We start from the raw sequence: 26,948 nt of genomic DNA on the forward strand, positions 1-26,948 counted from the left end.
ACATAAAAAGACATTTAACATCTTATAAAAGATGTGTCAGGAATGTGGATTTTAAAAATTGAACAAGAAAATGCACTCTTGTGTCCTCGTTGAACTGCACTTCCGAAACAGAGAACAGAAATTAGACTTGATCCATGTTTATAAGCATACACCAGGTTATCTAAAATATTGTTAGTGGAAAACCTGATATGCTCAGGAAGAAATGTATGATGTGGATGCTTATAATTTATCAACCTTAAAACACTTTAGCATAAATTTGCTGGCAAATTTAAGATGTTTCAATAGGAATTTAAAAAAAACTAGTTTCTAATAAAAACACAAATTCTACCTCCTTCAAAAAATATAAAAAAAAATGCAAAGAAATAATTTCCTGAATTGTTTATTTAAATTCCACTAAAGAATATATTTCTCTAACAGTAAATAAAGTAAATAAACCACAAACTCCTGAGAAATGCCAAATAAGGAGAAATCACAAGCATAATGGAGAAGATTTATTTAAATTAGCTAAGTGCCTCAAACCACTAACTATACTGCTGCTAAGTATGTTAAACAATATTGAAAATTAGCATGTCCATCAACATTACACTTCCCTAAATTTTCACACAACACATTTATATCCCTTATATGAGGTATTTTCTTAGCTCATAATATTTAGTTCAGTTCAGTCGCTCAGTTGTGTCCGACTCTTTGTGACTCTATGAACCTCAGCATGCCAGGCCTCCCTGTCCATCACTAACTCCCGGAGTCCACCCAAACTAATGTCCATTGAGTCGGTGATGCCATCCAACCACCTCATCCTCTGTCGTCCCCTTCTCCTCCTGCCCTCAATCTTTCCCAGCATCAGGGTCTTTTCAAATGAAGTCAGCTCTTCGCATCAGGTGGCCATAATATTGCCCTTGCTCAAATTATATTACATAACCTGCATTTTTGTTTAAGCAAAACAAAACTTGCTTGAAAGAAAATAATGGAAATTAGCACAATAATGCATCACTTTGGGAGTAATTTCAGAAAATATCCAAAATACAGTTGTTTAAAAATCAAGATAAGGGATGGATTCAAAAGTAACTATTACTATGTTTTGAAAAATTTCTATCACTCACCCAGACTATTCTAATTTCATGAACCTTCATGTCAACATCTTGGCCTTTCTGTAATCTTTTTTCAAGTATATTTAATTAAATTCAAATTAGACCTCTCCAAATGCCAAGTAAGCATTAATTAGCATGATTTAGTTTTTATATAAACCATTAGTTTTACTTTTTGCTTGTCTTTATGTCATTATTGTGTCCACAGTATATCTTCATGTTACCCAGGTAAACTGAAAATAAAATTTATTATGGGAATACCATTTGCAAGTACCAAACATATTGACATTGTATAAACAAGGGCATCCTATCAAATCACTGACTGATGTCTGAGTAAACAAAAACGGAATTAGGTTCAATTTTGAAAAGTATGTCCTTTGGGGTCCAGCTGAAGGTTTAAAAGAGCAAAGTCAAACATAACTGGTTAGAACCAGGTAGAAGATAGAATGGAACACCTTGTTTATTACAGCAACAATTTTGATTAGGAATGAGCCTAATCAAAACTGTATATGTATACTACTATGTGTAAAATAGATAGCCAGCTGGAAGCTGCTGTATAGCACAGGGAGCTCAGCTCAATGCTGAGATGACCTGGGCGGGTGGGGCGGTGGGGCGGTGGGGCAGTGGGATGGGGGAAGTGAGAGGGATGCTCAGAGAAGGAGGGGTATATGTATACATATGGCTGATTCATGCTGTTGTACAGCAGAAATTAACACAACACTGTAAAACAATTATCCTCCAATTAAAAAAATTAAAAAAAAAAACAGGAAAGAAATTCAATTAGAGTAGTCATGGAAGGCTCTTTTTATTTAGAAATGAGAGTTCTAAAGATGTTCTCATCAATAGGATCATAAGAATAATAACAAAATGTTAATTTTTTAATATATGATTTAGAAAAAATAATTCAATGCTATATCATTTAATATGCTATGTCATTTAATTATAGTGAAGCTAACTGCTATTAAAATCTCTCTCTCCTGGACTTCCCTGGTGGTCCAGTGGATAAGACTCCAACTACCAATGCAGGGGGCCCAGGTTCAATCCCTGGTCAGGGAACTAGATCCCACATGCTGCAACTAAGGGTTCATACGCCATAGCTAAAGATCCTGCCTGCCACAATGAAGATCGAAAAGTCTTTGTGCCTCAGCTGAGATCAAGCACAGCCAAAAATAGAAAAAAAAAATCTCTCTCTCACTGGTATCAATTATCCCCCACTGTAAGAAACAACCAAAGTCAAATATTTCTACATGCTGACAACATAGATGTACTCATTCTACTACTGGAATATTTTCCAGCTTGAAAAAATAAATAAAAGTATCATTAAAGGGAGCCTTAAAAAAGTGGGAGAGGCTAAAACTGACCAAAAATCTAAGTTTGTTAACTAGTGAAAAATGCTCTTTTTTTAGGGGGGAAAAAAGCTCCATCTAAACTAAAAATGTTTCAAAATACTGTTGGAACCTTTGTCTATCTGAGAATACTTTTGCCCACCATTCACAAATTGCATGATGCATTTGAGTTACACATCTACTGAAAAAAAAATGGCTGAGAATTATTTCAAATCTTGTTGCAGAGAACCTCGAACATTTCAGAAGAAATAAAATTTATTCCTAAAAATACATTAATAACAAAAAATATGTAAAGTTAGCATTTTAAACAACTGGTGTTTAAGTATTAAAATGAGATTCAAGAGTATTATGATCAGATTTACTTCCTAGTGGTGGCCTCTGGAGACAGAAAACTAATAGGAAAGTGCCAAGATGGAACTTGTGGGATTATGAATACTATGCTGTATATCTTGTCTTGGGTGGTGGTTACAGAAATATATTCAACCATGAAAATCATCAGACTGAACACTTAAGGTCTGTGCATTTTACTGTATATAAATTATACTTTCCAAAATTTCCCTTTTAAATGAATGACATGCTGCTGCTGCTGCTGCTGCTAAGTTGCTTCAGTCGTGTCCGACTCTGTGCGACCCCCGAGACGGCCGCCCACCAGGCTCCCCCGTCCCTGGGATTCTCCAGACAAGAACACTGGAGTGGGTTGCCATTTCCTTCTCCAAGGCGTGAAAGTGAAAAGTGAAAGTGAAGTCGCTCAGTCGTGTCCGACTCCTAGCGACCCCATGGACTGCAGCCCACCAGGCTCCTCCGTCCATGGGATTTTCCAGGCATGAGGACTGGAGTGGGGTGCCACTGCCTTCTCCAACATGCACACTTATAAAATTCTTTACTTAGTATTGAAAATTCTGACAGCTAAAGCTGCCAAATCTGTCTGTGTGTGAGGTATTAACACGCGTTAAATCATGCTCATACACAAAGATACAACTCCCAATAGGACTTCAGTTATTACTATCCATGCTGCATAATTGAACACATGCCCAAATACGGAATTAAAAGTACACACCTTTTTGGCCAAATATCCCAGAAAACAGATCAAAATCAAACACAAATCACAACTCTCCCCCAGCACACATCAAAAACGAATCCAAAATGGTAGTGCAGTACGTACGTAACACCCAGAATAACTCAAGATGTTTAAACTCTTTCAAATTACAAATTTATACTTACTATTGTATATTTTCAATAACCTATATAAAAGTCATCATGTTCTTTCATACGCTGATTAAAGACAAAATTTTTAACTCTTAAATTTTACTACCTCTGGAATGGTTTCATTGGAAATAAAGCAGCAAGCTTGGGTGAAAAATCACACCAAAAACCCCAAACCAAAGAATTCCAGCAAGTGCAAGCATCCCCAGAGGAAGCACAAGGAGAGCTTCAGACGCTCACTCCCACAGTCCTTAGTAACACCACTACAGTACCACCCAGAGAGAAACCCGAGAGAGTCAAGGTAGAGATTAACTTGCTGACACATACAAGTGTGAGTAGGATATAACTTCAAACAAGCAGTTAAAAAAAAACAATTAACAAAACCCAAGACAAAGAAAAAGGCTGGCTGTAGGAGGAAATGCCTAAGCCCAAACAAGTGATACATACCCGTCGGTTGATCTTATCGCCCTGCAAATTATACATTAAAGATTATTTGAAAATATTACTGCTTGAGAAAAATGTATACCTAGAAAAATCCCTCAAATACAGTCTCTCTAGCAACCCAAGCCAACAGTTTGGAACAGGACAAACCTAATCTTTTATCATACCAATGTATGTACATTTTAGAGGAGAAAGGCTAATTATACAGCCCTGTGGTTACTTAAAAGTGGGAAGACACCACTATCTTGAGGATTTCTCATTATGCAATAATTAGAATTGCAATGTTAGAGCTAAGTATGTGGTGATGATGGTCAGACAGTTAATTACTATTTGGCTTAAGAAAAGCTGTTATACATCACTATATTTAAAATAAGTAACTAATAAGGACCTACTGGGAACTCTACAGGGAACTCTACTCAATATTCTGTAAAACCTTTATGGGAAAGAATCTAGGAAAGAATGGATATATGTATAACTGATTTACTTTGCTGTATACCTGAAACTAACACAACATTGTAAATAAAATATACTCTAATACAAAATTAAAAAAAGAAGCTGTTATCCATACACAGCAACAAGAGAAAAACAAGTATTAAATAAATATGACTATGAGTATTTTGGAGTACTTCTAAAAAATCACTAAGATAAATAATAAAGATAAAGCAGGCTTTCAATCAAAGTAAACTGATTCTAAGTAACAAAGGAAGAGTTCAACTCCCTTTTCACTAGCTAATTTTTAAGCCTTCATTTATAACTCCCTATGGATGGTACTGATGTTTCTTTAAAAGCTCACAACAAAACAATTCAACAAGTGTGGCAAAATTAAAAACTGAGAAGCACTCCACATATCATGGGGAAGGGATAAGATAATACCAGTGGATAGAGTAATTTTAGACTTATGGACATTTTCACTCTCCTTGAATGATTCTGAACGTCTATGACTTTAAAATTTGCTTAAGCATCAACTTGAATCATTTAACAGCAAGGCTGGCACATGTGGGCAAATCATCTAAAAACAGTAAAAATTATTCCTAAATATCAATCCTTTAGCATCCACATTTCAATGAAGCTTTACTACTTTCATTAGGAGCCTAAAGGAATGCAAACATTTTACGTTTATTTACATCTTACTAGGGGTTCGGAGGATTTGAGAGCTCACAAACATCAAGGGGTACACTGTTTAACCATATAAGCAATGGATTGGTATTTTACTTTTGTTTTCTGAAAGGAAGATCAATTGCCCTGGGAAGAGAAAGAGCAAGGTACACATCTATGAACCACTCTATTCTATTCCCTCTCATACAATGACCTGAATTCAGCTACTGAGCAGTAAGAGAAATTGTGTGGATGATACACAAACCCGCACCCCCCCCCCCACCGCAAAAAAAACCCACCACCTTTCTGTCCAGAACATGTGTTTTCCATCCTGATGCAGACCTTATTCATCATTTGGCAAAACCATTCTGATAGCATTTCCTGCTTTCTCTCCACAAAACCATTTCTTGTAACAGTGAGCTAATGAGCAGTCTTTGCCTTGTTCCCTTTCTATCTGCATCTACTAAGGACATCCTTAAATCCTTGTGTCACTGATATCAAAATGAAACTTTCCACCCCCTCCTTAGAGAAATCTTGCTGGTCACTTTACCTGTGAAAGAATGTTGGTGCACTGCTGCAACAAAGAAACTGGAGGATTGCCGATACTTGTAGCAAGTTGAACCCTGAGCAACTGTTCTTTCTGCGTAGCATTTTCTTGCAAAGCGTGGGCAAGGGCCACGGCAGCACACCAGTTTGAAAGCGAATCAGTAGAAAATAAACCTCCGCATAACAACTGACCAGCTGAGACCGTATTGCCCGTTGCTACAAAGGTGGCAGACAGATAACAATAGGGTGAAAATGAATTATGTTGTTTCCAAACACACAAAAATAGTATGAAATAATACTTAAAAATCTGTTAATTAGCAGTATTAAGTAACACTTTCAAAAGTCTGTTTTTACAAAATAAAATTTGAAAGATGACTAAAGAGTATCTTGAAAGAAAAGTAGCAAAACAAAGAAATATTAGAACACTTTAGACATCAAACTGATGATGGTATATTCCAGAAATTATGACCGTAATTAAAAACTACACTTCTAAAAGAAATTGAGAGGAAATGTTATATTTTAAACATTACATTACATTCTAATATTTTACATTTTAAATATCTACTACACATTTATTTTTTACTATTAAAAGATAATTATTTATTTTAAAAATTAGAATTAAATTATTTACCATCAATAGTGGAAGGCAGAAGTGTTGACACAATTTCTCCTTGTCCTTTCTGATTTTTATATAAGAAACACTGGAAACAGTAGAGAACAGCACAGCGTAATACAAATGGCTGCCTTTCATTAACCATGGACATGAGAAGTACGACGATGGCTGGTCTGTTGCATTTAAAAAGAAAAGAACAAAAAGAAATATTGCAGTCTATGTACATAAATCAATAGCTAGTCATTTTTGTTGACTGAAAAGCCACAGCCAGAACACCAGTAAGCTAACTATTTTCATCTCCATTTCACAGAAAAGATATCTGCAGCTGAGAGAAATGAAGTGATCTGCTTGCTAAGGCACACAGCTAGGAAGTGATACCCAAGTACAAATACATAGGTTCTGAAGACTGGAAACTCTTAAAATACCAACATATTTATCTTGTCAGATAATTTCTTGTTTCAAAACACAGGACTGAACTCCTTATAAGACGTGCAGACGAGATATACTAATTCGTCTGCAGGATCTCAGCATTTCTCTTTTCCTACCTTGGTGGATTTGAAGGTGCATTTACAGAAGCAAAGTAATCTTGGTTTACTTGGCAGCCTCGAATAACTTCTGATACAGTATTAATGGTCTGTAATGAATATGAGTGGGGAAGAAAATTTAAAGTGAGTTGAAGGAAAAACTCTGCTTTTAAAAGAAGAAAATGTTATGTTCTTTTGCTTTTTGCTTTTAAACAACAAAACTTAGATAACAAAAATGTCAGTTACAGCATTATAATCTTGTAACACTTTTGTGAGATTATATTTTAAAACACTAAGCACCTCCAACCAAAAATAAACTTGACCACATGCATTTAAAATCTCAAAAAAACTAAAATTAATAATATCCTCTAAGAGAGAGAATCTATTTCTACAAAGCAAGAAAAAGGATGCTTAAAAATAAAATCAGAGAACAGATTTAAAATGTAACAAATTACAAATTCAATTTAAGGATGAGGCTGAAAAAAACCTCCAAGTAAACAGAATAAAAAGACACTGGGTCCAGAAAGTCCAATAATCTATTAATCGAGTTCAAGATACAGAAAAGAGGAAATTGTCAAGGAACACATAAAACTTCCTCAGAACTGAAGTACTTATGTCTCTAGTTTGAAAGGGCCCAATGAGTACCAAAATTTAGTGGGGATGAGGGGTAGAGTCTGCAATACAGCACATTATCAGTAAATTTCAGAAACAAACCAGAAAGAAAGATTCTAGAGAAAGAAAGTAGGTTATACAAAAAGACTCAAAATGGCTTCAGACTTCTTAGTAGCAACACTGGAATAATCTGCAAGTTGAGCCTTAATGACTTCCAATTCTGAGTTCCACACCTAACCAAACACTAGATTAATTCTGAAGGTGGAGGAATGACATGAAAAAGCTAAAACCAAATTATCTTGCCATTCACTCCCTTTCAGGAAGTTAAGTAAAATAAGATAATGAACCAAGAGGTGGTAGAAAAAGGCACAGAATCTAGATAACCAAGGAATCCCCTGGTGGCTCAGATGGTAAAGAATCGGCCTGCAATGAGGGACACCTGGGTTTGATCCCTGGGTTGGGAAGGTCCTCTGGAGGAGGGCATGATGACCCATTCTAGTATTCTTGCCTGGAGATTCCCAACGCACAGAGGAGCCTGGTGGGCTACAGTCCATGGAGTCACAAAGAGCTGGACTTGATTGAGCAACTAAGCATGTCAAAAGGATCATCGGAAAGAGTGAATGCAAGTCCCAGGACAGGGACTTCCCTAGTGGTCCAGGAGCTAAGACTTAATGTTCCCAATGCAGGGGGCCCAGGTTGAATCCCTGGTCAGAGAATTAGATTCCACATGCCACACACCACGAAGATGCAAATAAATAAATAAAAGGTAAGTCCCAGGATAAGAGCTGTGTGACAGAAGAGAATAAGCAGCCCATATTGGAGCAGGAGGATAGAGGACTTCCAGAAGGTCTGAAGTGGGGAACATACTGTTAAGCACATGACAGTGTTGATATGCATAGACAGATAGAAAATCAGTAAAATGAAAAAGAATATTATAACAACTCAGGAAAGAAAAAAAGATTATTTAAAAAGAAAAAGTATGGGGCTCTGTTTGGCTTAGCAAGAAACAGTATTGGAATAGTGACAAAACTATAAATTCCGATTAACAATTTAAGAATAAATTACTGGGGTGACAGGAGGAAGTCAAGTGGGAGGGTTATACAGGGGGAAGTGAGGCTTAGATAGGAAGGAGGGAGTCCAAAGATAGTTTTTCTTATAAAACTTTCACTATTATCTGTACTTTTAATGTACATATGTTAATTTGAGAAAAGAAATTTAAATACACCTTTCTTTTCTTCAAACTAACTTCTTTTTCTTAATAGGCAGGAAACAGAAAATGTGATACGTCAAGGAAAAAGAATTTATTATTCTACGAATAAGACTCAAGTCTGACTTGACTAAGTCATACTGTTCTCAAAATTAAAAATATAAATCATTACTGTGCACTCCTGTTGAATATAATAAACTTAATAAGAAATCTTCTAAGCGTTAACATTATTTATGTGCTATTAAACTTGAGGGATGAATACACCTTTTGGAATTGCTACTGTCTTCATTATGCTAATTATACTTTATAATGTCAATAAGGAATTGAATAGACAAGAATGGTTAACAATTGCTGTTTTTCATTCAGCTGATATCTAATTCTTCCTAGGATTCCTGATTTCAGCTTTCACAGAGTGGCTTCTGCCTTCACTTCGTTTACCTCAGTCAGGATATCAGCAGGAACTCCAGTGGCCATTAGGATAGTACAAAGCTGCTGCAGTAAGCCACACTGGAACATAGCTTTTTGGCAGCTACTGGTAGCACCAGGAGGGTTGTTGGGAGATACTAGTACACGAACAAGCTGCGAAAGAAAGAGAACACAAAATCTGTCTTTCAGAGATTTGAAAAGTCTTGAGACAAATTTGATCTATATGAACAGAAAACCTGTGTGATGGATTCCCCAAACTGCTCAGCCTGATCTATAGCATGCAATGCTTTGACAGCATTTTATTCACACTTCTTTCAAAATTGATGTGAAAGTGTTAGTCACTCAGTCGTGTCCGATTCTTTGCCACCTCATGGACTGCAGCCTGCCAGGCTCCTATATCCGTGAAATTCTCCAGGCAAGAATACTAGAGTGGGTTGCTATTCCCTTCTCCAGGGAATCTTCCTGATCCAGGGATCAAACCTAGGTCTCCTGCACTGCAGACAGATTCTTTACTGTCTGAGGCATCTCCTCTCACACCCTGTCATTGCTTAATCAACTAAGTTTTTGTAATATCCTGTGCTGTCATTTCCTCCTCAAGGGGACCTTCCCAACTCAGGGACTGAACCCACATCTCCTGCATCTCTTGCACTGGCAGGCAGATTCTTTACCACTGCGTCACCTGGGAAGCCCCATAAAGGTCCTAGATGGCATCTTTTCCCAAGAGAAAGCTGTTTTATCCGCACTGAAAGCCTGTTGCTTTGCGCTAGCCACCTTTATGAACTTGCTGCAGCACTTGCTCCACCTGTGTTAATACTTCTATGTTATGAAGAAGATGGCTTCTTTCCTTAAACCTCCTGAACCAACTTCTGCTAGATTCAAACTTTTCTTCTGCAGCTTCCTTCCCTTTCTCAACCTTCATGGAATTGAAGAGAGTTCGGGCTTTGTTCTAGAATAGGCTCTGGCTTAAGGGAATGTTATCACTGGTTTGATCATCTATTCAGGCCACTAAAGCTTTCTCCACGTTAGCGATAAGGCTGCTTCAGTTTCTCATCACTCATGTATTCACTTATCCTTTCCTTCAATAACTCTTTCTCTGGATTTACAACTTGGCTAACTGGTACAACAGGCCTAGGTTTCAGCCTATCTTCGCTTTCAATATGTCTTCCTTACTCAGCCTAATCATTTCCAGCTTTTGATTTAGAGTGAGAGACATGCGACTCTTCCTTTCACTTGAACGCTTAGAGGCCACTTACAGGCCACTGTAAGGTTATTAACTGGTCTAATTTCAACACTTATGTCACAGCAGATAGGGAGACCCGAGGAGAGGGAGACAGGGAACGGTCAGTTAGAGGAGCCGTCAAACACACACATTTATCAATTACGTTGTCCATTTGACACTGGCGTGATTCGTGGTGCCACAGAACAATTACAACACTTACAGCAAAGACCACTGATCACAGATCACCATAACAAATAATAATGAAAAGGCTTGAAATACTGTGAGAATTACCAAAATGTGACACACAGACATGAAGTGAGCAAGTGCTGGTGAACAAAAGCTGACAGACTTGCTTGACATAGGGTTGCCATAAACCTTCAATTTGTAAAAAGTGCAATTATCTGCAAAGCACAATAAAGTGAAGCGCAGTAAACTGAGGTATACCTGTATTTAAAGCAAACAGCAAATTATGTGTCATTTTTCCCATAGATATTTCTATATGGCTCTGATAAAAAGATTTTAAAAATATAATCATCATGCCATTACTATACTTAACAAAATCAACAATAATTCCTTAAGTAAGTGTGTGTTAGTCGCTCAGTCATGCCCAACTCTTTGCGACCTCATGGACTGCAGCCCACCAGGCTCCTCTGTCCATGAGATTTTCCAGGCAAGGATACTGGAGTGGGTTGCCATTTCCTTCTCCAGGGGATCTTCCCAACCCAGGGATTGACCCTGGGTCTCCTGCACTGCAGGCAGATTCTTTACCGACTGAGCTACGAGGGAAAGTCAATAATTGCTTAATGTCATCTAATAGCAGTTGGGTATCTTAACTGATGATATAAATAACCACATTTCTAGATTACAAAGAAGTAGGAGAGATGGTTGAAGAAAGAGGTAATACTTATAACGATAAGAAAATAAGTGACAAACTAATAGTAATATTCAAATACATTACAAATATGCAAAATATCACAATAAATTGATTTATATTTTCCCAGAGGGAAAAACCAGGGGAAGTTTGTAGATGTTATACCCAGGCAGATTTTAACTCATCATATAGATTAAGCTTTTCATAATTAGAACTATCCAACAACAAAAAGGAGTCTCTCATTAGGTAATGAGTTTTCTGAGAGTCAATGGCAGTATTGGTCCAAAAAATGGAATAGAAGGGATTCCTACAGGTAGAAATAGTCATGAAATTATCATTACAGGAAAAAATTTAAATGTTTCACAACTAAAAAAATTTCAAAAAGATGTTTTCTTCAAATTTAATCTGCGAAATTTAAATGAACGATCATCAAGTGGATCAATTTCAATTTTTAGTGGCTTAGAATTCTGTAATTATAACTGGGATGATGAATAATTCCAGTTGGGACACATATACCCAAAAAGGATTGTATATCACCATTTACAATGCATTTTCATTTGTTATATAACCGAGAACTTGAAATATAAGCAACCCTAAATATAAGCAATAAAGCTATCAAGAAAGAGCTTTCTAATAGTTTGAAAAGCAGAAGATAACCTGTGGCCTGTGAAGCTATGAAATACATCAACTACTCCGTCTTTGAATGGAGAATATATTACAGTGAATTAAACTCAGTTTATTTTGAAGTTTATGTTCTTCAATAACTACTGTCTAGTTTATTCACTTTCTAGAAGGATACTTAAAGAACTAACTTACTTCTATATATAACTAGAATACTGTTTTTCTGTTTATATGCAGCATTCTATTCTAAATTTTTTTTGGGTAAAACAGTGCTTTACTTTTTAACAAGTGACTTTCTTGTTAACAATTACTTTTTGCAAAAGTTAATTCTTTAGGTAGTACCCTAAGCTATAAAACATGAGTAAGCTCCTCAAGCAGTTTAGACTTTCACTCTGGAAGGAAATATATATGTAACTGGTATATCATGAGAGCCCTTCATTTTCTCTAATCACATTTTGAAAATCATTTTTCTAGAGGAATTTCCTTTGTTAAGAAAGCAGTGTTGAGCAAAGATATCAAGTTTACCACGGGGACAGTATTTCTGAAACATTAAAAACTAATGGCCTTGAAATGTGTGATACTGACATGTAAAAATAGTAACAATGAAGTTGGGAATATAAATAGATTCTGCCCATGTTCTCCTGTAAAATATTTCCCTAACAGTTTTTAAGGCATATTCTAAATAGGCTAACTATAGTTTATTATTCAAACTGGGACACTTCTGAAGTGAAAGAGGACACGATTAGTAATTACAAAATGAATACATACTGACCTGGTAAACTGGGGCATATGGTCACCCTAATTATCAATCAACCCTATGTGGGAAACTCCCAGAGAAGGCAACAATATGCAGATTCTAATTACCAGTCTGATTAACCACCTAGTTTTTAGGAACACAACTTTAGGAACACAGGGACATTCAAAGACCTGCAAGAATCACTAGAGAGTAAGTTAGGAAACTGGTATAAACTTACGGGTTTGGAGAAGGGGAATTCAATAAAGGGAAAAATAAGTAAAATACTTAAAAAATGTCATAATTTTCTGATACAGAATTCATTTGGGATTCTACTGTCTTCACTTTTACTATCCATCACCAACAAGCTTTCACCACAGAGCTGAAATGAAATTACATGTGACTTGTTAATTTAATTTGTATTAAACATAAAACTCAAGACTATTAATCTTTGAGGGTAGGGACATCATCATCCAATTCCAAGCATCCAGTGTCTGGCTCTCAGTAAATGTTTACTGAATGAATTTCTATTCTAAACTTAATATTCTGAATACTAAAATTTATGATATTAGAACCTTAAGTGAAGAAAGTAGATTTAAAAAATTCAACTCAACAAGCTAACTTATTATTTTCTAGTGCAAAACCTATCAGGAAACTATATGTTTGGATGTGCTTTAAAATAACCCAACAGGGCATGAGAGGGGAATAAAAGATGAAACAATATTGTCAGATGTTAACAGTTATTGAAACAAAGTGTGTGTGTGGGAGGGAGGGAATCTCTATCTCTGAATATAACAGCAAATCTCCATATCAGAAGGTTCTTTTTTTTTTAAAGCCCACCTGAAACCAATTCAACATCCTGGATTGACCAAATGCAAACCATTTTTTTTTCTTTGAAAGGATTGTTGTCAAAATTGTCATATTTATGTCTGAAGACAGCGTACCTGTAGCATTAGGTGCAGATTAGTCACTTTCTGTGCGGACCAGCCAGAATTTTCATCTCCAACTTCAAACCAAGGTTTCATACGCTGAATATATGAGCCTTCTTTAAAAAAATTTTGATTGGAATTGTTGTTTTTTAACAAGTTTTGGAGCAGAATCAGACAATCTTCCACTACTATACCTGGGGAAAGAATGTAAAAACCGGGAATGTGAAGGCTGATAGAACCTGAAGGAAAATTCAATCCCCAAACATTTTAAAAAGAAAAATCTCCATGTGCAGCATCTCCTCAGCATACACGGCAGTGAGCTTGCTCTTTCTCAGGTCCCCCAGGGATCTCTTGACTTCTCTTTTTGACTAGCCACTCATCTCAGTAACTCACACTGTTTCTTCACATTCAGCTTATACATCATTTCTTCAGGAATGACTAGTGAGATCCAATGACTCGGTTAGGATCACCAGCTATATGCTCTCACAGTAGCCTGCTCCTTTTATTATTATGTAGCATCTGTCTTCTCCACTAGATTATAATTCATGAAGACAGGAATTTGTGAATGTCCTACTCACCTCTGTATCCTCAGCAGATATAGAGATAAGATATCAGACATATACAAGGTAAAGTGAAAGTGAAAGTTGTTCAGTCGTGTCTGACTCTTTGTAACCCCATGGACTATATACAGTCCATGGAATTCTCCAGGCCAGAATACTGGAGTGGGCAGCCTTTCCCATCTCCAGGGGATCTTCCCAACCCAGGGATCAAACCCAGGTCTCCCGCATTGCAGGTGGATTCTTTACCTGCTGAGCCACAAGCGAAGCCCCATATACAAGGTAGGTCACTACTAAATATTTGTTAAATGAATCAATCATTGTAATCTCTAAGAAGCACATGACATTGTTGTCTCAATGTCTCTTCCTTGAAACTTCCTCTTCTCTTGGTTTCTAAAACACTAATGACTCCCTCCCTGGTTCTCCTTACAGATGTCTGGTCACTCCTCAGGCTTTCCAGGGAAAGAGCTCTGTTTCCTCTGCAAAGCCTATGATGAAGGCTGGATGCTCATAGTGAGTAGGTTCCTCTGTGTATATACCCACACTTTTGGGCCAACTAGTTGAGCTGTATGATTACAAAAATTAACTGTTTTTTTAAAAATTAAGACTTTTTTCAGAGCACCTTCAGGTTTACAGAAAATCTGAGCAACAAATATAGGGAACTCCCACATACTCTCTCGCTGCCAGTGTCCACTGCTCTTACTATTTAGCATTAACGTGAGGTACATTTGTTAGACTGATGAATGAATACTGATACATTATTAACTCATGGTCATAGTTTACATCAGGGCTCATTCTTTGTAAGTTCTATAGGTTTCAACATATGTATTAATTTTATGTACCCACCATTACAGTGAGACTTCCCTGGTGTCTCAGATGGTAAACCGTCTGTCTACAATGCAGGAGACCTGGGTTCAATCCCTGGGTGGGGAAGATCTCCTGGAGAAGGAAATGGCAACCCACTCCAGTGTTCTTGCCTGGAAAATCCCATGGACGGAGGAGCCTGGTAGGCTACAGTCCATGGGGTCGCAAAGAGTCGGACACGACTGAGCGACTTCACTTTCACTTTCACCATTACAGTATCACATAGAATAGATTCACTGCTCTAAAAATCCTGTGATCCACCTATTTATTCCTCTTTCTTTTCTTTAAGACTCACTCATGATAAAAACTCTTAGCAAAAATCAGAGTAAAAGGTGAAACATCAACACTCTCATTAAAGTCATCAATTATTCTAACTGTATTAAAGATTCTAATGGGCTTCCCTGGTGCCTCAGATGGTAAAGAATCTGCCTGCAATGCAGGAGACCCGGGTTCGATTCCTGGGTCAGGAAGATCCTCTGGAGAATGAAACAGCAACCCAGTCCAGTATTCTTGCCCAGAGAATCCCAAGAACAGAAGAACCTGGCAGGCTACAGTCAATGAGGTCACAAGAGTTGGACACCACTTAGTGACTAAATCACCACTAAAGACCCTACTCTGCGATGAGACAAAGAGGACAAGAAAACTGGTATAAGAAATGAAAGAAAGAAAAAACGATTACACTGTAGAAGATACCATATCTACACAGAAAGTCCAATGAGAACTAATGATTTAATAAGATAATTGGATACAAAATCAATATATAAAAATTCAAATAGTAACCAATTTGAAAATGTAACTAAAAAGAAAGATTTCATTCATATGTAACAAAAAGTATAAGATGCCTAGGAATGAATCTAATTAAAAAGGGTATACAACTCTTGTGTTTAAAATTATAAACATTACTGAAAGAGATAAAAAGAAGACTTGAATAGATTAAAAGATATACCTGGGTTTATGGAGAGAAAAAGTCAATGATGATTCTCCTTAATTTTTAAATGCTGCATATTTTCAATAAATATCCCAACTGGGATTTTCAGATAACTTGACTAGCTATTAAGTTTCACTCAAATGAAGAATAAAGAAAACAGACACTAAGACAATTATGAAGAGGGCCAAGATAGGAAATTCTTTCAATATTCTAATAGGAGATTATTATGAAGTTTTAGTAATTAAGAAAGTATGGTTTTTGTGAAGCACTAGACAAACACTAATGGAATAGAACAGAGAACTCAGAAACAGACCTTCACATGTATGAAATTTGATCACAAATCTTATACCATCATTCAAAAGAAAATCCCTCTTAATTAAATGCAAAAGACAAATTTTTAAAGCCTTTAGTAGAAGAAAGTGATGGAAACTCTCTTTATGACCATGAGATAGAGATAGATTTCTTAAACAAAACCCCAAAGCATAAACTATAAAAAAAACCTAACACATGATTATACTAAAATTTCCAACTTTAATAGAAACAATATAAACAGACTGAGAAGATAACTAAAACATGTATAATTAACAAATGATTAGTAGGAACAATATAAACAGACTGAGAAGATAACTAAAACATGTATAATTAACAAATGATTAGTGTCCAGAATATATAAGAGCTTCCAAGTAATCAACTAGAAATGGAAAAATGATCTTATATAAAAATGGGCAAGAAGGTAATTCAGTGGGTTCAAGGATACACAAAAATAGACAGTGACTATACTAAGAGTCAGACACGGACTGAGCGACTTCACTTTCACTTTTCACCTTCATGCACTGGAGAAGGAAATGGCAACCCACTCCAGTGTTCTTGCCTGGAGAATCCCAGGGACGGCAGAGCCTGGTGGGCTGCCGTCTATGGGGTCGCACAGAGTCGGACACGACTAAAGTGACTTAGCAGCAGCAGCAGCATACTAAGATCATGGAAATCAGTTCCATCATTTCATGGCGTATAGATGGGGAGAAAGTGGAAACAGTGACAGACTTTATTTTCTTGGGCTCCAAAATCACTGCAGACGGTGCACAAAGTTAAAAGATGCTTGCTCCTTGGAAGAAAAGCTCTGACAAACCTAGATGGCATACGAAAAAGCAGAGACATCACTTTGCCGACAAAGCATATAGTCAAAGCTATGGTTTTTCCAGTAGTCATGTACAGATGTGAGAGTTGGACCATAAAAAATGCTGTGCACCAAAGAAATGATGCTTTCAAACTGTGGTGCTGGAAAAGATTCTTGAAAGTCCCGTGGACTGAAAGGTGATCAAACCAGTCAATTCTAAAGGAAATCAATTCTGAATATTCATTGGAAGAACTGAAGCTAAAGCTAAAGCTCCAGTACTTTGGCTACCTGATGCAAAGAGCTGACTCAGAGGAAAAGACCCTGATGCTGGGAAAGACTGAGGGCAGAAGAAGAAAGGGGTGACAGAGGATGAAATGGTTGGATGTACCAACTCAACAGACACGAGTTTGAGCAAACTCTGGGGGATAGTGAAAGACCGGAAGCCTGGCATGCTGCAGTCCATGGGGTCGCAGAGTTGGACATGACAGTGACTGAACAACAACATACCCATGAAAATATGCTTAATCTTATTATTAATTTAAGTAATGAAATAAAATCTCAGTAAGATAACTTTCTCTCTTTGCATGTGTGCTCAGTCTGTGTCTGACTCTGCAACCCTGTGGACTATAGCCCACCAGGCTCCTCTATCTGTGGGATTTTCCAGGCAAGAATACTGGAGGGGTTTGCCACCTCCTTCTCCAGGGAATCTTCCTTACCCAGAGATTGAACCTGTGTCTCCTGCACTACAGGTGGATACTTTACTCGTTGAACCATTGGGGAAGCCTAAGTAACTCAGCCAATCTTTTCTGCTCATCTAATTTTGTTTCATCTATATTCTAATGACTCAAATCTTTATCACCAGCGTGGCCCTGCCCTCCAGATTAGTAAGCCTACTCTCAACCATACTATGGTACTTGCTAACTCCAGTTCAGTGAATGCAAATATACTCATTTTTCTCCTCTGACTCTGGTGCTAGGTTTTTCAATCAATTTCTCACTAAAAATATCTAAAAATGCTAAACTAACAAAAAAAAGTCTAAGAGCAATGAAGTGACAGTACAGCAGGCTGAAACTGACAAGAAAATGGGTAGCTACAAAAAAAAAAAAAAGGGTATCTACACAGCTAGATAAGTATAAAAGTACCTTTTGGCTGGCAGTATATTTCTCGATTTTGATAAATCTAAACTTTTCATTTTGATAGTCTCATGGGACAGAAGGAAAATAAATCAAAGCCAAGGGTATACACAAGGTGGGCAAGGAAATCTAACAGAAAACTCTTCACCTAATAAACCAGAACCTCAAAAGGACATATCCCCAGGAAGCAAACAGTGAAAAGTTAACCAGTACTCATAGATTGGCCTGGGTGTGCATTGCCTGAATGGTCCAGGAAATATCAAGCCTTCAATCTGGAATAAGGTGATCCCAGATAAATTGTAACCCCAGGGCTTGCCAGAGACAAACACATTTTCTATGCAAGAAATTACCTTCATCCTAGGATTCAAATTCCTGTAAGTAATACTCTTAAGTATGACACAAAACACAGTAAAAGAAAGCCATGTACACAAAAAACATTGTACATGTGTAAAAACCAGTAGAGCGAAGTACAGACCCACCAAGACTTAAAATACTAGGATTATCAGAGACCATAAAATAACTATTTCTTACATTTAAAGAAATGAAAAGATAAATTGAAAATATATGCAGAAAAAAGGAGGTTGCAAAAAATTACCTAGCAAATTTGCCGAAAAACCAGACAGAACTTATAGGAAAGAAAAATTTAAAACTCAGTGATACATGCAAAGGCTGATCAAATACAGGTGAAGAGAGAATTGGTGAAATAGGAAATAGATCAGAAGAAATAATCCAGAAGAAAATCTGGAAAAATAAAACGACAGAAAACACAGAAGAGAAAGTATGATGATAAGGTGAGAATCTAGTCAGATGACAGAGAAGTGACTCTGAGTTTAGGAAGATTGAAAAAACGTTGACAAAGCAGTATTGGAAGAGATATAGCTGAGATTTCCAGAAATGAGGAAAGACACCAATAGATTCTGAAAGTCTAAGAAATATTAAGCAGGATAAATAAAAAGAAATCCATACTCAACAAACCACAGAGGAAGAAATAAAGAATATAAAGCATCCATCCTCCCTCAGGAAAGCCTCTTTCAACATCTAACAAAACAACAAAAAAAAGCATATGTCCTCATTTCTCCCTTCAGTTGCATTCCTGAGAAGTTAACAATTCAATGAGAGTAAAAGGAACCTTCTCAAATCAATCTCTTCATACTATACCTCCATCACTGTTCCCCTCTTCTGTAATAATGTCCAGTAGTCTCTCAAAAGCATTTTCAAAAGCAACAATTTTCTGGATTGCTCCATTGCTTCTTGTTAGTGCCTGTAGTAGTAAGACGCCCTTATGGAGAAGAAAGATAATGTTGAGTGGAATACAACTTTTTTAAGACATTTAAAGATCACTTTAAAAATCGCCGAGATTTCGAAGAGGCAGGAATTTTACAAGTCCAACTCCTTTGCTTTATAGATACGGAAAAAAAGGATAGAGAAGGTGAGCAATTTGCCTCCCTAAGCTATACAGATTTCAAAAGACAGATCCCTGACTAGAATCTATGTCTAGCAATTCCTAATTCAGTTCTTTTTTTCACCATTCAATACAAATATACAACAATTCTTGCACATTCATCAGTTATTACATAGCTTTCACTGTGGTCTAAGAGAGCTGAACATGATTGTATCTATCTCAGTAATGCCTCTGTATGTACTTCACAATAGTAACAATAAGAAATTGTGAAATCAATAATATAAGTCAATAAACACCACCACATTCTAGCAGGGAAACTCCAACTATCCTTGTAATTATTCAGCCTGCAAATTCTCCAGATTTAATTCTAAAAGTTGATAGGTGAAAAAAAAAAAAAAGGAAGGATGAGAATTCATGTCTCATGAATAGCATGTATAGTACAAAACAATTCTCTGTAGTCTTTGCTTCTGGTTTTTAGTTTTACACAGTTCCTATTGAGCCAGATTTAGTTTATATATCTGCAACCACTTAATCATTCAAGAAAAACTCACTGTTAACCATTTCTGCTTATCTCACTATCAAACAAGAATTTTATGAGCTCACAGGGAGTCTAACAATATCATAATGGTCAAAGAGATAGAAAATATTTAATGAAAAAAGCAGATATTACTTAAGAGGAAGAGGAATAGCAACCAGGTAATTCAAAAGTGCCTAAGAGGCCAATTAGCTGTTGGCTGTCCATACTGGGCAGGTCAGTATTCATACAAGACAAAAAATGCCCACAGCCTTATTGCACTTGTCCTACTCATCTTTCTGACTGTCCACTCTCAACATTAATATGAGAGAGAAAGCACAAGTGGTTACGTCAAATTCTCCTACTTAATGAGTTTAACTGCTAACTAGGAGGAAGAAATACAGCGGAAGAACACTAAGGCTATGAATTAGATACAGCAGGTTTTTTAAAGTTCTGGTTACTGCTTGTGCAACTTGAAGCAAATTACATAAATTCTGTATGTAATTTATATAATGTAAGTCTCAGCACACCCATGAGTAAAACAAGGATGGTATCTTTGTCAGAGGGTTTTTATGAGGACTAAAGGAAATAAAATAGCCCCCACAGAGCCCAAGTTTTCACTGCATATCAGTTTCTTTTACCTATTATGAGAGGTATTCCTCTATTCAAACATATCCACTAAAATGTTATTGAAAATGAAAGTATACACTCATTGGTCATTGAAAGTAAGTGGGCACCAATTCCTGACTTTAAAAACTGGCAATTAAAGGGATTTATAGATTTATCCTTCTTTTCACATATGAATTGTAATTCAGCATAATAAAATACACTGTTTCATGAAGTAAACTTCCTCTTTGAGGAAGATTACAGCTGAATAAATGTAAAAGAATGACAAGTTCTAGAAATCATCATTTTGAAACTCTTAACAAAATAATTGATTCAGGCAATGTTCATTAATGAATGATAGGCTATAATGGACGAAAGGATCCATGAAGGGATCTGAATGCCATCACCTGAATCAAATCCACTGATCATACAAGTGAGACAGCCAGGTATTTCATTTCCTGAGGTGTTGCAAACTGCATCACCCAAGGAACATCAAAGCAAAGAGGTGAACCAAAACCTAATCAAGGCCTTTGATTAACAATCAAATGTAGTGAGAGAACCTTGTCTGGATCCTGATTTGGAAACCAACTGTGAAAGACATTTATGAGACAACTGGGAAACTTGACTACAGAATAGTTATCTTATTTAAACTGAGGGCTGAGACAAACTTGTTATCTCATTAAATGTGATAATTGCATTGTAGTTATATAAGGAGTATACTGAAGTATGCAATAGTGAAATTATATAGAAATAGTGATATCAGATAGGTTGATTCTTTTTAAATATTCCAGTTAAAAATAAAGGAGAAGAAATAAATTTTAAAAAATAAAGGAGAATGGTGAGGGGAGGGGTAGATGAAGCAAGTATAATAAAATCTTGAAAATTAAGGGGTTTAGGGGATGGGTTTGTCTGTGTTTTCTCTACTTTTGTGTGTGCTTACATTTCTCACAATAATACACTAAAGAATGCAATTACAGACTATCGCTTAGAAGTGAGCTGGTACCTAGAGTTTTCTCAACCTTTCTCACTAATTTTTAAGCACTAACTTGAATAAATATGATTTTTCAGTGCACCTATGAAAAATGACCAACTAATTCTCTAAATCCAGATCAAAATCAATTTTTCAAATATAGAACAAACTGAAACTAAAATCCTTTACCAATAGGCTCCCTGAGAGACTTGGTCATGCTGGTAATTATCCCTGAATGCAATGAGAAATATTAAAAAGAAAGAGAAGAAGGAAATGACAGTTTTAAAAGAAGGATGAAGAAAGAGAAAAATACAAAAGAGCGAGGGGAAGCAGTCTTCTAGGCAGTCACAGAGTGCCACTAGTGACCGCCAGGGGTGCCAGTTAGTTTCTTCTAACTGCTGTATGGTATATTATGCTGTTTATTACATAACGCTCAACAGTCAGTATGCACAAAAAATTCAAATGAATTTGTTACACCCAAGGAAACATGGCTGTAAAACTCCAAAATCTAATAAACATTAGAGCAAAAAGATAACTTAATCCCTAATTGTAAAATTAATGAAAACCATCATAAATAGAGAATCATTTTATCTGTCTCAAATAAAAACAAGAAAAAAGGTTAGGAGCAGGAAAAAAAGAAAAACAGTAGGTAGTTAAAAGAAATGCTATATTTAAAAACCAAACCCAAGATAATGCAGTTGTATACACACACAATTTATATCTGAAGATGAAAATAAATGATAATACTAATAACAATACAGGAAGACAGAATTTATTAATTGGCTTGTATGTATGTAATAATTCTTTATTAATTGGTATGTATCTTATTTGAACTGAGGACCAAGAAAGGAGTAGAACAACAAATTCAGGTTTAAGACACATAGTAGTATTTTAGTCAAGAAAAGATGCTCAAAATTCCTAATAGGTACACAATTCTTAAAAGAATATTAAGGAAAATGCATTGAAGATGGCGGAGGAATAGGACGGAGAGACCACTCTCTCCTCTACAAATTTATCGAAAGAACATCTGAACGCTGACCAAACTTCACAAAACTACTTCTGAAGACTGGCTGAGGACGTCAGGCTTTCACAAAAACTGCGCATTATCTTCAAAAGAGGTAGGAGAAATTATAAAAGATAAAAAGAGAGACAAAAGAGTTAGGGACGGAGACCCGTCCCGGGGAGGGAGTCGTAAAAGAGGAGGAATTTCCAAGCACCAGGAAACCCTCTCACCGGCGGGTGTGGGGGAGGATTTTTTTTCTCGGAGGGCAACGTAACTGGGAGGAAAAAATAAATAAAATCCACAGATTACGTGCCTAAAGCAACTCCCAGCAAAGAACCCCAGACGCTCGCATCATCCGCCACCAGCAAGTGGGGGCTGAACGGAGAGGAGCGGGCGGCATTGCCTAGGGTAAGGACCGGGCCCGAGTGCCCCGAGGGCGATCTGAGGGAGCTAACGTGAGATAGTAACCTAAACTGTGGGACAGCGAGAGAGAGAGAACTATCCCGCGAAAAGCCCAACTCTAAGGCACTGCCGGCCCGCTCACAGAACAAAGGACTGAGCGATACCAGAGGAGAGCTAGCCGGCTGCGGACCGCCCCATCCCCCTCCGGACACAGCGGGCAGGCAGGGCCCGCCAGAGCCGGAAAGGGGCAAACTCGGCTCCAGAGAGGGCACCCCCTACCAAACTGCAAACAGGCTCCCAGTTTCTAAGCAAAGACTGCCTGAGATCCCGGAGGGTCGACAGCCGCCGGGAGGGTCGCAGCCAGAGACCAGCTCCCCAGAACCGACACAAAGCACACCGGAGCCGGGCGCGCCCGTAAACCGAGGCGGGGACCAGGGTGGTGATAAGCCGCACCGCCCCAACAGGGGACAGCGCCCTCGCCAAACTTCTGGCCGCCTGGGCAGCTCCGACCGGGAACGGCACAAGCCGCGGGCGAAACCGAGTCTGCGCCTTTGTGGAGTAACCGGGAGCCTGAACCTGAGCGGCTTAGACCTGGGAAGTGCACGCAGCTCAGGGCCCGCTCCCCGGCCGAGTAACCTGAAGCCTGAGCAGGGTAGACGGGGAAAGCACACACGCCGTGAGCGGGGGCGAACCCAGTGCGGCCGAGACACTGCGAGCTTACCACACACACGCCAGAATTGCAGTGTTCCTTCCTCCCCACAGCACGATTGAACAAGCGAACCTAAAGAGATCACCTCCACCGCTTTGTTGCAGGGCGGAAATTAGATACTGAAGAGATCTCCAAACAGAAGCCAAATAAACAGAGGGAAGCGCTTTGGAAGGGACAGGCCAACAGATTAAGATCCCTGTAGTTAATACCGACTGCATTAAAAAGGACCTATAGATCTTGAAAAGTATAAGCAGGAATAAGGATCTATCTAAAACTGAGCAGATCCCACACTGCTCACAACAGCTCCAGAGAAAGTCCGGGATATATATATTTTTTACTATTATTATTATTTTTTTTTATTATTATTTTTTTTTTAATTTTTTTTTTAATTAAAAAAAATTTTTTTTCTCTTCTTTCCTTTTTCTTCAAGTCCTCTATTACACCTTTAACTTTCATTTTCATAACCCACTATTAACTTGCAAAAAAAAAAAAAACCCTATTTTTGAAGCAAACTACATACATATATCTTATACCTTTTGTGTTTTCTTTTTTTAATGTTTTTTTTCCTGTTCTACATTTTTTTACTGTTTCTTTTTTTACTGTTTTACTGTTTTTTTTCTTTTTACACTGTTTCCTTTTTTCTTTTTTTTTAGATTGTAAGTTTTATAAGAGTCTAACCTCTACTCTAGATTTTTAATCTTTGTTTTACATATTTGATATCAACTTTGTACATTTAAGAACCCAATCTTTAGGACCCATTTTTACTCAGGAGTGTGATCACTGGCCTGATCACTCTCTCCCCCTATTGATGCTCTTTCTTCTCCCCCAGGGAACCTCTATCTCCCACCCTCCTCCTTCTCTTCTCAACCCAATTCTGTGAATCTCTGAGGGTGTTCTGGGTACCGGAGAACACTTCAGGAACAGGATACTGCCCAGATCTCTCTCTCCCCTCTTAATTCCTCCCTTTCTACTCATGCTCACCTCTATTACCTTCCTCCCCCCTCTCTATGTATCTCTGTGAATCACTCTGAGGGTTCCAAACTGTGGAAAGCACAGAGGGAAGTGCTTACTGGCTAGATTGCTCTCTCCACATTTGAATTCCCCTCTTCCCCTCCTGGTCACCTCAACCCACCCCCCCCACCTCATCTCTCCATGTAACTCAGTGAACCTTTCTGGGTATCCCTCACTGCGGAGAATCTTTTCACCATTAACCTAAAAGTTTTATTATTGAGGCTGTATGGAAGGAGAAGTCTTGAGGCTACTGCAAGAATAAGACTGAAAGCCAGGGGAAACATTAATTAATAAGAGACCATCCAATAGCTTCCATAAATTCACTGAAACCAAGCTCCACCCAAGAGACAATAAGTTCCAGAGCAAGACATACCACACAAATTCTCCAGCAACGCAGGAACATAGACCTGAGCATCAATATACAGGCTGCCCAGAGGCACACCAAATCCATAGACATCTCAAAAATTAATACTGGTCACTCCATTACACTCTAGAGAGCAGAAATCCAGCTCCACCCACCAGAACACCGACACAAGCTCCTCCAACCAGGAAACCTTGACAAGCCACCTGTCCAACCCCAACCGCAGTGAGGAACCTCCACAATAAAGAGGAACTTCATACTACCAGAATACAGAAGGGCCACGCCTAACACAGCAATCTAAACAAGATGAAAAGGCAGAGAAATACTCAGCAAGTAAAGGAAAATGAGAAATGCCCACAAAGCCAAACAAAAGAGGAGGAGATAGGGAATCTATCTGAAAAAGAATTTAGAATAAGGATAATAAAAATGATCCAAAATCTTGAAAGCAAAATGGAGTTACAGATAAATAGCCTGGAGACAAAGATTGAGAAGATGCAAGAAATGTTTATCAAGGACTTAGAAGAAATAAAAAGGAATCAATATAGAATGAATAATGAAATAAAGGAGATAAAAGACACTCTGGAGGGAACCAACAGTAGAATAACGGAGGCAGAAGATAGGATAAGTGAGGTAGAAGATAGAATGATGGAAATAAACGAAGCAGAGAGGAAAAAAGAAAAAAGAATCAAAAGAAATGAGGAAAACCTCCGGGACCTCTGGGACAATATGAAACGCCCCAACATTCGAATCATAGGAGTCCCAGAAGAAGAAGATAAAAGGAAAGGCCATGAAAAAATACTCGAGGAGATAATAGTTGAGAATTTCCCTAAATTGAGGAAAGAAATAGTCACAGAAGTCCAAGAAACCCAGAGAGTTCCAAACAGGATAAACCCAAGGCGAAACACCCCAAGACACATATTAATCAAATTAACAAAGATCAAACACAAAGAACAAATATTAAAAGCAGCAAGGGAAAAACAACAAATAACACACAAGGGGATCCCCATAAGGATAACAGCTGATCTTTCAATAGAAACCCTTCAGGCTAGAAGGGAATGGCAGGACATACTTAAAGTAATGAAAGAGAATAATCTACAACCCAGATTACTGTACCCAGCAAGGATCTCATTCAGATATGAAGGAGAATTCAAAAGCTTTACAGACAAGCAAGAGCTGAGGGAATTCAGCACCACCAAACCAGCTCTCCAGCAAATGCTAAAGGATCTTCTCTAAACAGGAAACACAGAAAGGATGTTTCAACACGAACTCAAAACAACAAAGTAAATGGCAACGGGATCATACTTATCAATAATTACCTTAAATGTAAATGGGTTGAATGCCCCAACCAAAAGACAAAGGGTTGCTGAATGGATACAAAAACAAGACCCCTATATATGCTGTCTACAAGAGACCCACCTCAAAACTAGGGACACACACAGGCTGAAAGTGAAAGGATGGAAAAACATATTCCATGCAAACGGAGACCAAAAGAAAGCAGGAGTCGCAATACTCATTTCAGATAAAATAGACTTTAAAATAAAGGATGTGAAAAGGGACAAAGAAGGACACTACATAAAGATCAAAGGATCAATTCAAGAAGAAGACGTAACAATCATAAATATATATGCACCCAACATAGGAGCACCACAATATATAAGGCAAATACTAACAAGTATGAAAGGGGAAATTAACAATAACACAATAATAGTGGGAGACTTTAATACTCCACTCACGCATATGGATAGATCAACTAAACAGAAAATTAACAAGGAAACACAAACTTTAAATGATACAATAGACAAATTAGATTTAATTGATATTTACAGGAGTTTCCACCCCAAAACAATCAATTTTACCTTTTTCTCAAGTGCACATGGAACTTTCTCCAGGATAGATCACATCC

At 37.5% G+C, this 26,948-nt stretch overlaps 1 protein-coding gene across 23 annotated transcripts in view; it reads right to left on the bottom strand.

Annotated features, from left to right (window-relative positions):
* USO1 (USO1 vesicle transport factor) overlaps positions 1-26,948 on the bottom strand; it is an 81,003-nt gene that overhangs the window by 13,126 nt on the left and 40,929 nt on the right. For 16 of the 23 annotated variants that reach the window (XM_081585967.1, XM_081585977.1, XM_081586135.1 and 13 more), the window contains 6 exons: positions 19,226-19,346; positions 13,487-13,665; positions 9,111-9,251; positions 6,875-6,963; positions 6,348-6,502; positions 5,721-5,932 (listed from right to left, as the gene is read on the bottom strand). In XM_081585967.1, the coding sequence (XP_081442093.1) occupies positions 5,721-5,932; positions 6,348-6,502; positions 6,875-6,963; positions 9,111-9,251; positions 13,487-13,665; positions 19,226-19,346 (897 nt within the window). Of the gene's footprint in view, positions 1-4,081; positions 4,103-5,720; positions 5,933-6,347; positions 6,503-6,874; positions 6,964-9,110; positions 9,252-13,486; positions 13,666-19,225; positions 19,347-26,948 lie in introns of all 23 variants that reach the window. The other 7 variants (XM_081585950.1, XM_081586046.1, XM_081585961.1 and 4 more) reach the window with 1 other exon arrangement.

The sequence above is a fragment of the Giraffa tippelskirchi genome, chromosome 1, assembly GCF_054371585.1.
Source record: "Giraffa tippelskirchi isolate mGirTip1 chromosome 1, T2T-mGirTip1v1.2.pri, whole genome shotgun sequence".
Lineage (NCBI taxonomy): Eukaryota > Metazoa > Chordata > Mammalia > Artiodactyla > Giraffidae > Giraffa > Giraffa tippelskirchi.